The sequence below is a fragment of the Peromyscus maniculatus genome, chromosome 11 (genome assembly GCF_049852395.1).
Source record: "Peromyscus maniculatus bairdii isolate BWxNUB_F1_BW_parent chromosome 11, HU_Pman_BW_mat_3.1, whole genome shotgun sequence".
NCBI classification, from domain to species: domain Eukaryota; kingdom Metazoa; phylum Chordata; class Mammalia; order Rodentia; family Cricetidae; genus Peromyscus; species Peromyscus maniculatus.
In genome coordinates this window covers 30499272-30510823 of record NC_134862.1, presented here as the reverse complement: position 1 = coordinate 30510823, position 11552 = coordinate 30499272, and the positions used below count along the sequence as shown (strand labels likewise).

Sequence of the window (11552 nt, the reverse complement as noted above, 5' to 3'; positions counted from 1 at the left end):
GTGGCCTGGAAGAAGCCGGCAGGCTGGAGACTAGAGCCGGCCGGTTGAGTGTCACTCCCAACCCGGAGGAGAGGTGGCGCGGGTGGCCTTTCACAGTGTGTCCCCAGCAGAGTCAGGGTCCTTGCCGCGCGTGCTGAACTGACAGATCTAGGGGCTCCCTGCGGAGCTAACGGGCGCGCTCAGAGGCCTCAGTGGAGCCTCGGAGAGTTTTGATTTTCACCCACCCACTGGAGAGGGAACTCCCGGCCTGTGACTAGTGCTGTGCCGACGAGAAATGCACTGCGCGGCGCCCTCGGATGACTGTGGGGAGCGCAGACAGCTGTGGGGGGCTGAAGGGTGGCCAAAGGAGTAAGACGCTGGGGTAGGACATGCTGTTTCAGCCGGCCTGGTCCGAGCTCGGGTGGAGAGGACGCTGATGGAAACGCTTACGGTAGAGAAGATGGGATGGCAGGAAGCTAATGTGAGCCTTGGGTCTTGCATTCCTTACGATCTCGAGAAGGTATGGAGATGGGGGTGGGGAGAGCGGAAGCCTTCTCGTACTTAAGATCGAAAGCCCCAGAAAAGCAGCCACCGCCGCTCCTTATCAAATGCCAGGTTCTAGCTGTGCGGAAGCCCCAGCAGTGTAAACTTGAATAAGACTGAGTGTGACCTCTTCTTATCTGTAAAATGGGCATGGTCAGATAGATAAATACACAGATACTGATCTCAAAGAAACATGTGTGGTTGGAGGAACTGAATGTTGTCAGATGTATTCCATCACCCACCAGGAAGTAGTGAGTACACTGGCAATAATTTACAATTTTTGCTATGCCCTCTCCTGAATGCGCTCTGCCAGATGTCCAGATGTAAAGGGAGTGGAAAGGGCCAGGAGAGGCCAGCTGGGAAGAAGTTAGTGGGTGGCTTTTCCTTCTCCTTCACAGTGCTTTGCAGTGAAAATCTGGCCGGACACAGAAGATCCTAAGACCTGGAGAGCTCTGGCAGCCAGGGTCCCCAGGTTTCCTCAACTCCAAGGCCAAGGAGTCTCCTGTGGAAAAGCTTATGGACTGTTAGGAATCCTGGCCATTTGCAACAAGGTAGCCCAGGAAGCCAAAATCCTTGTGCTTTCTGAATCCTGGAGCTCCTCTTCTACAAAGAGGGTCCTTCCTTCTGGCATCTCAGTTCCAGGTACCAGGTGGAATGGAGGGGTGCTTGCTGAGAGCTTCCCCTCATGCCATCCTCCTCCATCCCACTCCACCCTGATCAGTGATATAGATGTGCTTGCATGGGATAAGAAGAAAATTCTTGGTGATAGTTCCTAAATTTTGATAGGTTGTGGAAGGGGGGGGCTCCACTGTGTCTCACCCAGCTAATAACCCCTCAACTCACTCACCCCACCGCCTAAAGTTGAGTATATAGCTGCTGAGAATTCTCTTCAGGATGAGATGTGGGTGAGTTTTCAAATATCCACAGTGAGTCTTGTTTTTCCTAAGGTTCACCCCAATCCTTCACCCTCCCAGCCGAGGATCCCACAAATGCCTTCAAGACCCCCTACTTCCGACTCTGGACTCTGTGACAGTGAAGGGAATCTGTCCCATCTTCAGGGTGGTGGCAAAGGCTGAGTGGAGAAACATGCTCTGGACGTAAACTGCGTGGCCAGCTACAAGCCAGAGTTTCCGAGAAATTCTTGGGTCCCATCGTTTTGTCCCCCACTTCTCCAGCCTGACCCATGCCCAGAAGGTCCAGCTAGGTTGGGCAGGCTCAGTCCACAACCACTATTAGTAAGGATCTGAGCCTGAGAATCTTGACCCTGGGGAAAGGGGAAGAGCCACCTGACCTCACTGCTGTTGCCTTGACTCCCATCTACCATACTCCCCAACAACCCACCTCTCTCAGCCCCAGTGCTCCCTGGTGGCAACCATGCAGAGGCCGCTATTTCCTATGCTGGCCAGGAACAAAGCCCACACATTGGAACTTGGATGTGTAGTATGTGTCCCACCACAGTCTTGGCATTGCTGGCCCATATGTTTGTACCTTATGCCCTGGTAGCGTCTCCATGCCTGCCGTGATCACACCGTTGAATGTAAGAACCAAGTATATTTGTTTTCCACGTGGGCATACTTCGTACATGTGCATATGCATTTGTATGTGTAGAAACCTCTGTGTGTGTGTGTGTGTGTGTGTGTGTGTGTGTGTGTGTGTGTGTGATGTTTTCTTGTGCATTGACACCACTCTCCTGGTAGGACACAGACTATGACTGAGGGCTTTGCCTCCCACGTGTCAAAAAGACACTTTCCATCTCAGGATTTGTTTTTCCACATGCAGAGTAACCCTTTTTTATTTGACCATTCCCGAGGACCACTCCAAGACTGGGGCTTCATTAAAATACTGCATCTTTGAGGGGACAGGGGAGGGGAAGATCACCCAGAGCCTCCCACTATCCCTCTCTTTCCTTTATCTTATTTTATTTTTTCTTATTTATTTTTGAGGCAGAATATGACTATGTAATTTTGGTCAGCCTGGAACTCACTTTGCAGACCAGGCTGGCCTTGAACTCACAGAGATCCTTCTTCCTCTCTGCGTCTTGTGAGTGTTGGAATTAAAAGTGTGCAACACCCTGGGCAAGCCCTCTTTCTGTAAGTCATCAAGCTAAGGAGTCTTAGCCCAGTTGAGAGATCCAGGGGAGAGTTGAGACCTCAAGAGGGCTGGAACCCTGCTCTAACCCCAGGAGACAGGGGAGGGGGGGCCAATATGGCCTTCAGTATGAACACGGTGTCATATTCAGCTTAACCAAGATCAGGCTGCACAGCAAATGGGACGTGCTGCTGGAAGCATGGCCTTCCTGCCTCTCTTGCCCCAGCTTCATACAGGTGAGCAATTCATAGCATGTCTACGGCCAGAGGAATGGCTTGTCTGGAGCATACAAAGAAACAGCCCAGCTGGCCATTGAACAAACCCAGGGCCACCCCAGAGAAGGCCCAGCACTGGGACAGACCTTCTTACGGTGCATCTAGCTTCAGCCTGATGTGTCCTTAGGAGCAGCTAGAGCTTACCCTTGCCTCAGTGCTTTGGTCTCACTGAGGGCTGTGGGGGAAGGGAACTGTTCTGAGATGCAGCTTGGCTGCCCAGGTGGCTTCATCCCTTGTGACTTGATTATGGTAGCCAGAGCCAGTGCTCCAGACCTTGGGAGTCCTCACTTAGGGGTCCTGTGAGTGAGTCAGGCACCTGCATGTACCCACAAACACCAACCAGTGATTGTCAGTTGGAGCTTACATACCCAAAGCACCTCCCAAGCCTAAGTAAATATAGGCACAATACACAAGTCCAAATGCCCAAACAAGGAGCCCACTGCATGCATGTACACACACGAACCTGTGCATCAAAATGCCTTCTGCTTCCATGCAGTTCCCCCCCCATCTCCATCCTCCCCCCCCCCACTGCCTTTTCCCCACCCCTCCAAGGAAAAGGACTTTCCAGGGAAAAAAACAGAGACCTTTGCCCTCAAAAAGAGCTTGAGATCGATATTGTTTAGACTCCTGTAGCTTGTATTTCCTTCTAGTCCGAGGGAGATTTAAGTCTACGGTTCAATCCAATCTTTAAGGGAGGGGGAGCGAGGGAGATGATGAGGAAGTTGGGATGGTGTGCTCAGTTCAAGTATTTATCTCGATGTGGCCCCGCTCTTTAATACACAGGCAGCTCGCCAAGCCAGCCCCATAAATCAGAGAAATCAATGCCTATTTATGATCATTATTACTCTCTCCTTCTCTCTTTTTAAAAGAAGGGGTGCCAGAACAAGGTCTGACCAGAACCCTCCTCCCCTTCCTCACTGCCCCAACCAGGAAGAATGAAAATTGGAAAGAGGAGGGAGAGGGGAGTGGGAGGTCAGTCCTGACCTTGACTACAAGGCTGTATCTTTGAAGTATAGGCTACAAAAAGACACAGGCGCAGAGGACCACAAGCTTCGAAGTTCTCAGAGCCTGGTTTCTCCCGCTGAACAATGAAGAAATCTCTATTTGCCCACGTGATTAGAAGATAAAGGGAGATAATGGGTAAGAAATCAAATTACATCACAATACCGCTCCCACCAGACACTCAGCCAACGCATCCAGGAGGTAGAAGAGTGGCCTCTGCCGTCCCTAAGCATAACGGGGTGGAGCTCTCCTGTCTCTGGTCTTTTTGTACTGGGGCCTTCGGGAATGGGACACTTCCTGGAGCTGCCTCTGTCCTAGCGCCTGAAATAGGTGCCTGGATGCTTCAGTGTTGTGAGGGACCACGGTGGGGGAAAGGGGAGAGTCCAATTTTTAGCATTCCAAATGGCAAGGCTCTCTCTATGGAACCCAGCATCACATCCCCAAGTGCTTCCGGAGAAGGAGATGGGTGGCTGGACCAGATTCTGAGCTGGGTAGCATTCCAGACGTGACGCCTTCATCTGCAGGACCCAAAGATGCCAAGCTTCGCTCCCTAAAGAAGGAAGACAGATTTTCCCTGCTTCAACTCTGCACACGGGGAGCTGCTGAACACCTATTAGGTGCAGATGATACACACAACAGTAAGATATAAGGACCCATAGAAATGTTAATGGACTTCAGACTTCTCTCCAGGCCACCGATCCCCAAGTGCCTGAGCCCTGTGGCGAGACCAGCCTGGGCCTCATGGCGTCCTGGGGTGTAGAGCCCAGCACTTTAAGTTCCCTGGCCAGGAGCAGGGTGTTGGGCCACATTAGGGGGACTTTTTCAAGGAAAAGGTGGGATAACTGGGCCATTCTCATTTCTGCCAAAATCAATCCTGGGGGAAAAAAATAAACAGGAAATAAACTCTAGAGAAAAACACAGAGAAGAGGGTCCCCGTAGTCACCTAAACCTTAAGCGCACTAGGCAAGCATTCTGGTGTGCAAACACAGATGAGTGCACGCACAATCACCACGAGCTCACCAATGTCCAGCCATGCATCTGACCCAGAGTAACAGTCGCTCTGCTGCACAATACAAACACATGCAGAACACGCACAAAATGGGTGGGAACTGAGGCTCACCATGGTGTGCATATTATCACAAACGCACGCACACAAATATGTATGGACACCTATCTAGCATATTTATCTGCATACATATACACAGCTGTGTATGTGTTACCGTCATCTTGCATCTAGAGGAAGGAAGAATCCACCATTTATAAAATTCTAAACAAAAGAGCGATGGTAGCCTTTCTCTCCCCCTCCACCACCACCTAGGCTCTGAACGCCTCACCCAGGGCCAGTCCTGGAAGATCTGTCCCAGGGTCACTGACAACTATCCACGGTGTCCTCTGGGCTCTCCAGGTATCCAGCCTGTTCTAAGGTCTTTGGTGTGGAATCACCTCTCCGCCTCTCCTTGTAATGAGGAAATTGACAAGGCTTTGTTGGATTTGGGGAAGTGACCTCCATACTTAGGTTTCAGGTCAGAGGGAGATAGACCTATGTCTGTCCGGGGGCTTCCAGGCCCAGAATGGGAACACTAGTTACAGCTTTCCCAGCGTCGAGGCCTTCTCTTTGCTGTACTATGAAAGAGACCCTTGCCCAGTGAAGTCCTGTGTATCACACCAGAGCAACCATCTGCCAAGGGGAGTCCCATGCCCAAAGGAAGATGTGAAGCCCAGGCTGCAGAGACCTTGGGCCAAAGCTGGGCAGCTCCACAGACAGTCTGCCACCCTTGCAGGCCCTGATAAGGCCTCTAGCCTTTGGTAGGGGGGGAAAAAAACAAAGGGAGGAAGAAAAAAGCCAGGAGGAGCAAGGGAGAGCAAGGGTGCCTTTTGGTGTATGGAAGCAGGTTGAGCAGGGGGACTCAGTTGGCTGATCCTGGACGAGCTTAGGGAGCCAGCTGGAGCCGCTGGGGGCAGGGAAGTGTAGGACTGGACCTTCTGGCATTTGGGTCCCCTAGAATGCATCCAGGAACAGAAAAAGGCCAAAGCAAATCTGTGCCACACACTCCTTCACCCTGGTATTCGTTGGGTGGTGATGCTTAGGGCCTGTCCTGAGATTCCCAGGGCTCTGCACCCACCCTGTGCAGCCAGAGTGGTAGCCACACAGTGCCTGGACAAGCTCTCCCACAACCCCACAAAGAAGAGGGCAGTCAGCAACTCATGAACACAGTGAACATTTTATTTCAGACTACAGGTTTCTGAACATAATAAAATCTTTGGCTTGTAGCGGCGGTTCAGTCTCGCAGTCTGTGGGGTTGTATTTCTCAAGGAGTCACCAGAAAAGGAACAGGGTTTGGGAGGACAGACAAGACCGGTGGAAGAATCCTGGGAGGGTAGAGGAGAGTCGAAGGGCAGACACGCAAGGAAACACACTCACACGCACACAAAGAAAAGTCCCAGAGAAACCAGGGCCGGCGTTGGGGGGCGGGAGGTACCCAGAGAAGCAAAAACAGTCAAAAGATAAAAGCAACGAAAACGAAACCGGGCTGGGGGGGGGGCAGCAAGGTGGGGAGAAGGGATAAAATAATTATAATAATTATAATAATTATAACAATAATAATAAATGAGATTAATAAAAATGTCCAGCAAATAGAGATCGCTACACATATTTGTTTTCCTTACCTGAAATTAAATATATACACGGTCGTAAGCAGTTTGGCTAGATAGAGCTTTAAGGAATTCGCAGTTTCGTCTGATACTGTGAGTTAGAGAATAGATCTTTTTTTTTTCCCCCATAGCACCTGTCCGAGTCTTTCTCCCGTTTCAAAAACCGTTTCATTCCAATGTGAACGTCCACTCAGAGGATTGCTTTCTCTCGCTTGCTTTCTCTGTCTTCCCGGTTGATGCCTCCCTCCTTAGCGATCGTCTCTGCATGGCGGCATGGGGCCGGTGAAGCGGTAGCCCCGCGGAGCCAGGAGGTGGCACCGGGGCGCTTGGACCGCGGGCCCGGGCTGGCCACAGCTACTCGCTTTCGTCTTTGTCCTGGACCGTGGTGGTAGAGTGGTTGTACAATCCTTGGGCCATGAGGTGCAGCGCCAGGCCGTTCTTGATGCCCGTGGCTTTCTTGATCTTGGCACGCTTGTTTTGGAACCAGATCTTGATCTGGGACTCGTTCAGGCTGAGCTCCTGGGCCAGGGTCTGTCTCCGCTGCTCCGTGATGTAGCGGTTTGCCTGGAACTCCGCCTTGAGTCTCTGCAGCTGCTCTGCCGTGAACGCCGTCCGCGGCCGCTTGTCTTCCTTCTCGTTCTTTTTCTTCTTTAGCTTCCTAGTGCGCGGACCTGCAGCGGGGCGGACAGGGCCGGGGAGGGGAGGAAGGGGGCCGGGAGCAGAGGAAGGAGGAGAAGGCAGAGTAAGCCTTGAGGACTGCTGTGTGGAGCCCACCGCAGGGGTCCCGAGCTTCCGGGGGAGATTGTGGAGGCCCGCTGCTGGGTCCCAGCTACCTCCACCGAAGAGCTCCTCTCTAAGCTATTGAGATCTCTACCCACCCCCTTGCAGGAGGGATTCAGAAGCCAAAGAAGAACACGGACGGGGATTGCAGGGGGCACCCCACACCCCAATTCAAGAAAGCTACCAGACCTAGCTCCCAGTGCTTCCCAGCCAAGAAGGCCCAAAAAGAAAGGAACGCAGGCTAGAGTGAGCTTCGGGGTCCCAACCGGAATAACCTAGACTTAGACAGGAATGGTTTCCTAGCCCCGTAATAAAATGCAGCGGTGAAGGCCGGCCCTGTGGAGAATGGCTGGGCTGTTTTGGTTCCTTCCCACTTCATTCTCAGGAAGCTACACACACACCCATATACAAGCAGGCCTGTGCAAAGCCCCTATCTATTCTCGCCATGGACCCCAGAGAGGCCTGGGAAGCTGAGATCACCCAGCTCCAGAGAAGCTGGAGGCTTTTTCTGCCTTCTTTCCTTTCTGATTGACTTGAAGGAAGCTCCTTCTGGAAGAAGGCATGGCACTGCCTGCCCCTTCCCTAATGGGGCTGCAGCGTCTAGTCTATGAGCTTAAGCCCTGCCTGGGACATTCTAGTTAGCTTCTCAGTCGATGCCAAGAAGAAAAGCAGGACCCTTCTGACCCCTCTGCATAGGGGCAGGCAGGGCTGGGGACAGGAGAACGGCCCTGTTATCTCTTGTCTCCATCTGCGTGCTCCAATTTCGGGGTGCAAAAGTCCTGAAGTAACACAAATAAATGGGAGATCGGGATGACCCTTGCCTTGTCGTCCCCACCCATAAGAAAAACAAGGACCAAGAGGCAATCACAGTGGGTACATGTGCTGTCACTCCGAAATGAACGTGTAGGAAGGCCTTTAAGAACACTCTCCAAGATGAAGTCTCTCAGGCGCTAACGTGAAAGGTTGCTGTGGGGTCCAGCCTGGGAAAGGCAGGGAGAACAAGGCAGAGAGATTGAGGCTGCCTGGAGGGTTGAAGCCTGCTTCTTGGCATTCTTGTTGGGATGCTGGCATTGAGCTGCTGGCTTCAGTGATAGTCATGGAGGCCTATGGACTCATGGGAAGTCCCTGCCGATCCTGTTATTACCTAAAACTATCTGAAAGGAGGGTCTTTGCTGGCGTCTCCAAACCTAATGACCCCTGGATAAAGTGGGCTACTGGATCCTGCAGCAGACCAGCACCTAGGCTCACTAGCTGTTTGTCAAGAGGAGTCCAGGCCTAACTGACTGTAGGAATCATGTCTAGGTAGTCACTCATCTCCAGGAACTGCCTTTCGAATAGAAATATCTGGTTCCTGCCTTCTCTGATCTATAAAACGGAAAGGAGCATCGAACAAAGACAAGGCCTGCTCCTGAGCAGGACTGGGATTTAGATGAACCAAGCAGGCAGAGATTGCCCAAGAAATGTGCGCATCCTCCAGGAGACTCCGCTGCGGGAGGTGCGTCCGGAGCATGTTGTAGTGTTGTTGTTGTGTGCGTGTGTGCAGAGGCACGGACACTTGTAATAAAATCGTAGCCTCCTGGCCGGCCCGACCCACTCAGCCTGACAGCTCAATCACTCTATCCATCAGGCGAGTCAATCAAAGCAGCTTTTCGGAGGTTCAGGGAGCCCGACGTGTCAATAACGGGGCTCGAGATGGCGGGGGCTGATAGCGCGCATCGATCCGTACCCGGCCCGAAGCAGCACGCTTGCAAGAGACCAGCATGCGGAGAGGCGCCTGTGGCTACCTTTTGCCCGGCCCCCTGGCGGGCTCAGTGCTGACCGTGGACCCAAGCCCATGCTGCTCTCCTTGCGGGCCGCGCTGGCCTCACGGGAAGTCCTGGTCCGTGCAAGGGGCCGCAGGCCTGAGCCTCCTCTTTCAGGGTCCCCCAGTTGTCCCTAGGTAGGTCTTAGCCTCTCATGTGCTTCTAGCACACGAAACGAAAGCAGAGAATTGCCCTAAGACTAGTAGATAGCCACTGACCGGCAGGTTTGCGAAGGAGACAGTGAAAGGAAGAAGCCAAGGCCGAAGGGTCAGGGGAGCCCTGCCGGGGAAACGCTGGTTTTCTTGCCCATATTCCAGCTTTCAAACCTGACTCTGGCCTGCTTGTTTCCCTCTCCCACGGCCTGCCAGCTCCAGCGAGCAGTGACTGCTCACCTTTCTGGCTACAGGCTGGCTCTGCATTCTACCCACGCGGGTTGACTCACCATACCCCGGCTGGGCGCAAGGGATGGAGCTTTTCTCTCTCTTTCTCTTTGTCTCCCCGTATCTGTCTTTATGTAAATTGACTCTCCACAGAATAATATCTATAGTGGTTGTTATGAACACGCGGCAAAGATGATTTCTATGGTCGAGTTCCCATGCCAAACCTGGCCCTGACAGGACTAAGATGGTAGGTTGCAGATTTAAGTCTCTAGGCCCATCTCCCCGCCAGCTCAAAGCAACCTTTCCCAAAAAAATAAATCAACGAGTAATTACGTATCTTTCTTAAAGATAATAAACATAAAACAAAGACCTCAGGGCTCAGAGTTCGGAGAACCAAAGGACAGAAACTGGAACCTCCTGTGCTTGCCAGAAGCTGTAACTTCCCGAGTGGTGGGAAAGGCCAGCATGGCAGAATCGGGCGCACGTTCCACTGTGACTGGGACCTGGGGCTAGAGGAGAAGTCCGATGTGAAGGGAGAGCCTTACAAGCTGGGTTTCCTCTCTCCGGAAGCGGGGCTGGAGTCCTGGGGCAGGGCCCCCGGCCAGAGACAGAGGCACACTGTGGCTGGGGTACTCACCAGAGGACGGACGGTCGGAGTAGCGTGTGCAGTAGACCCAGGCGGGCCAAACCAGAGGCTGCTGCGAGTCTGTCTTGACCACCGGCCCACCGTTAGCGGAGCCCATGAGGAGGATCGCGGGGTTGTGTTCCGGGAACTTGGCGCCCTGCGCTCCGGGACTCCCTGCGCCGCCTCCACTGCCGCCGCTGCTGTCCGAGGGCTTCGATGCCGCCGCCGCCGCGGCCGCTACCGCTGCCGCCGCCGCCGCCGCTGCAGCCGCCGCCGCCGCAGCAGCCGGGTTCCCGGCTTTGGATGCTCCCGCGCTGACGGCGGTGGCCGGCTGGGAGCCGTCGGGTGGGCCACAGTTCGCATCCGGGGCGCACAAGAGCGAGGCAGCGCCCGAAGCTCGCGTGCCCAGCGAGTGGACAGGGTCTCTACCTGCACCAGTCTGGCCTCGGTCACGCTCCACGCGGCTTCCTCCTCCTCCTCCTGAGCCTCCTCCGGCTGCAGCCGCCGCCACCAGGAGCTGCGGCAGGGGCTGTTCCTTTTTGCAACCGAAATCGGGCCTTAGGATGTTATCGATGAAAAAGTTGGTGGTGCGGTGCAGCTGGGCCGCGGGCTGCGGCTGGTGAGGAGGCGCCGCGAGATGCTGCGGTGGCGGCGGCGGTGGCGGCGGCGGCGGCGGCGGGGGCGGGGGGTGCGGGGGGAGGTGCGGGTGATGGGCTAGGGGCGGCAGGCAGGGCGCCGCCGGCGGCGACGGGGGCGCGGGCTGCGGGGACACGGGCACGCTGTCTCCATCGCTGCCGCTGCTGCCGCTGGCTCCCGGGCTAAGGTTCAGGCTGAGGCCGCCCGGGGCCGCCGCCGCCACCACCGCCGCCGCCGCTGCCACCGCGCCGAGGCCCGAGTCGCGCTGACTTTTAGGCTCCGGCTGCTGTTCTTCCATGCTCGGCCGCCCGGCAGCCCTGGCCGCCGCGCCGGCCCCCGCCCCCCGCGCCTCGCTCCCCACCCCACTTTGCCAGCGGGCCCGTGGGGGTGCGCGGAGAGGAAGGAGTCAAGGCGAAGCCTCAGCGAAGGCACAGGGCGGGTGCAGGAGGCAAAAAAGAAAGCCGGGCGTCTGGCCTGGCTCTCGCCCGCTCTGGTGGAGCAGATCTCGCTCTTTCCCTCTCTCTAATTTGTAGACATCCAGATACAGAGAAGACACTTGGCTATTTTTTCCTTTCCTTTTCTTTTCTTTTCTCTCTCTCTTTTTTTTTTTTTTCTTTCAGCAACCAGATTTCAGTGATTGGTCTTAATGGGGGAGTAAACCACAGCCCCAAAAAAGAGGGGGGCAGAAAAGAAAAAAAAAAAGAAGAAAAAGGATTTTTTTTAAAGCTCCGAGATTTTTTTTTCTTAAAGGGAAAAAATAGTCTTTAAAGTCTACCCATCTTCCTAGGCA

General features: G+C 54.1%; 1 protein-coding gene across 1 annotated transcript; it reads right to left on the bottom strand.

Moving 5' to 3' along the window:
- Positions 1–6071: 6071 nt before the first annotated feature.
- En1 (engrailed homeobox 1) lies at positions 6072–11060 on the bottom strand. The gene is made up of 2 exons (XM_042257913.2): positions 10139–11060; positions 6072–7210 (listed from the first exon to the last, which is right to left on the bottom strand). Exons 1-2 carry the CDS (start codon positions 11058–11060, stop codon positions 6894–6896), a joined length of 1239 nt encoding a protein of 412 aa, XP_042113847.2. The 3' UTR covers positions 6072–6893.
- Between the last annotated feature and the right edge of the window lie 492 nt (positions 11061–11552).

Bases quoted from the DNA above. Each gene is read 5' to 3' on its own strand.
- En1 (XM_042257913.2), bottom strand. From the start codon at position 11,060: ATGGAAGAACAGCAGCCGGAGCCTAAAAGTCAGCGCGACTCGGGCCTC. The intron at 7,211-10,138 runs GTGAGTACCCCA...GCCCCGCTGCAG, and splicing joins CTCCGACCGTCCGTCCTCTG to GTCCGCGCACTAGGAAGCTA.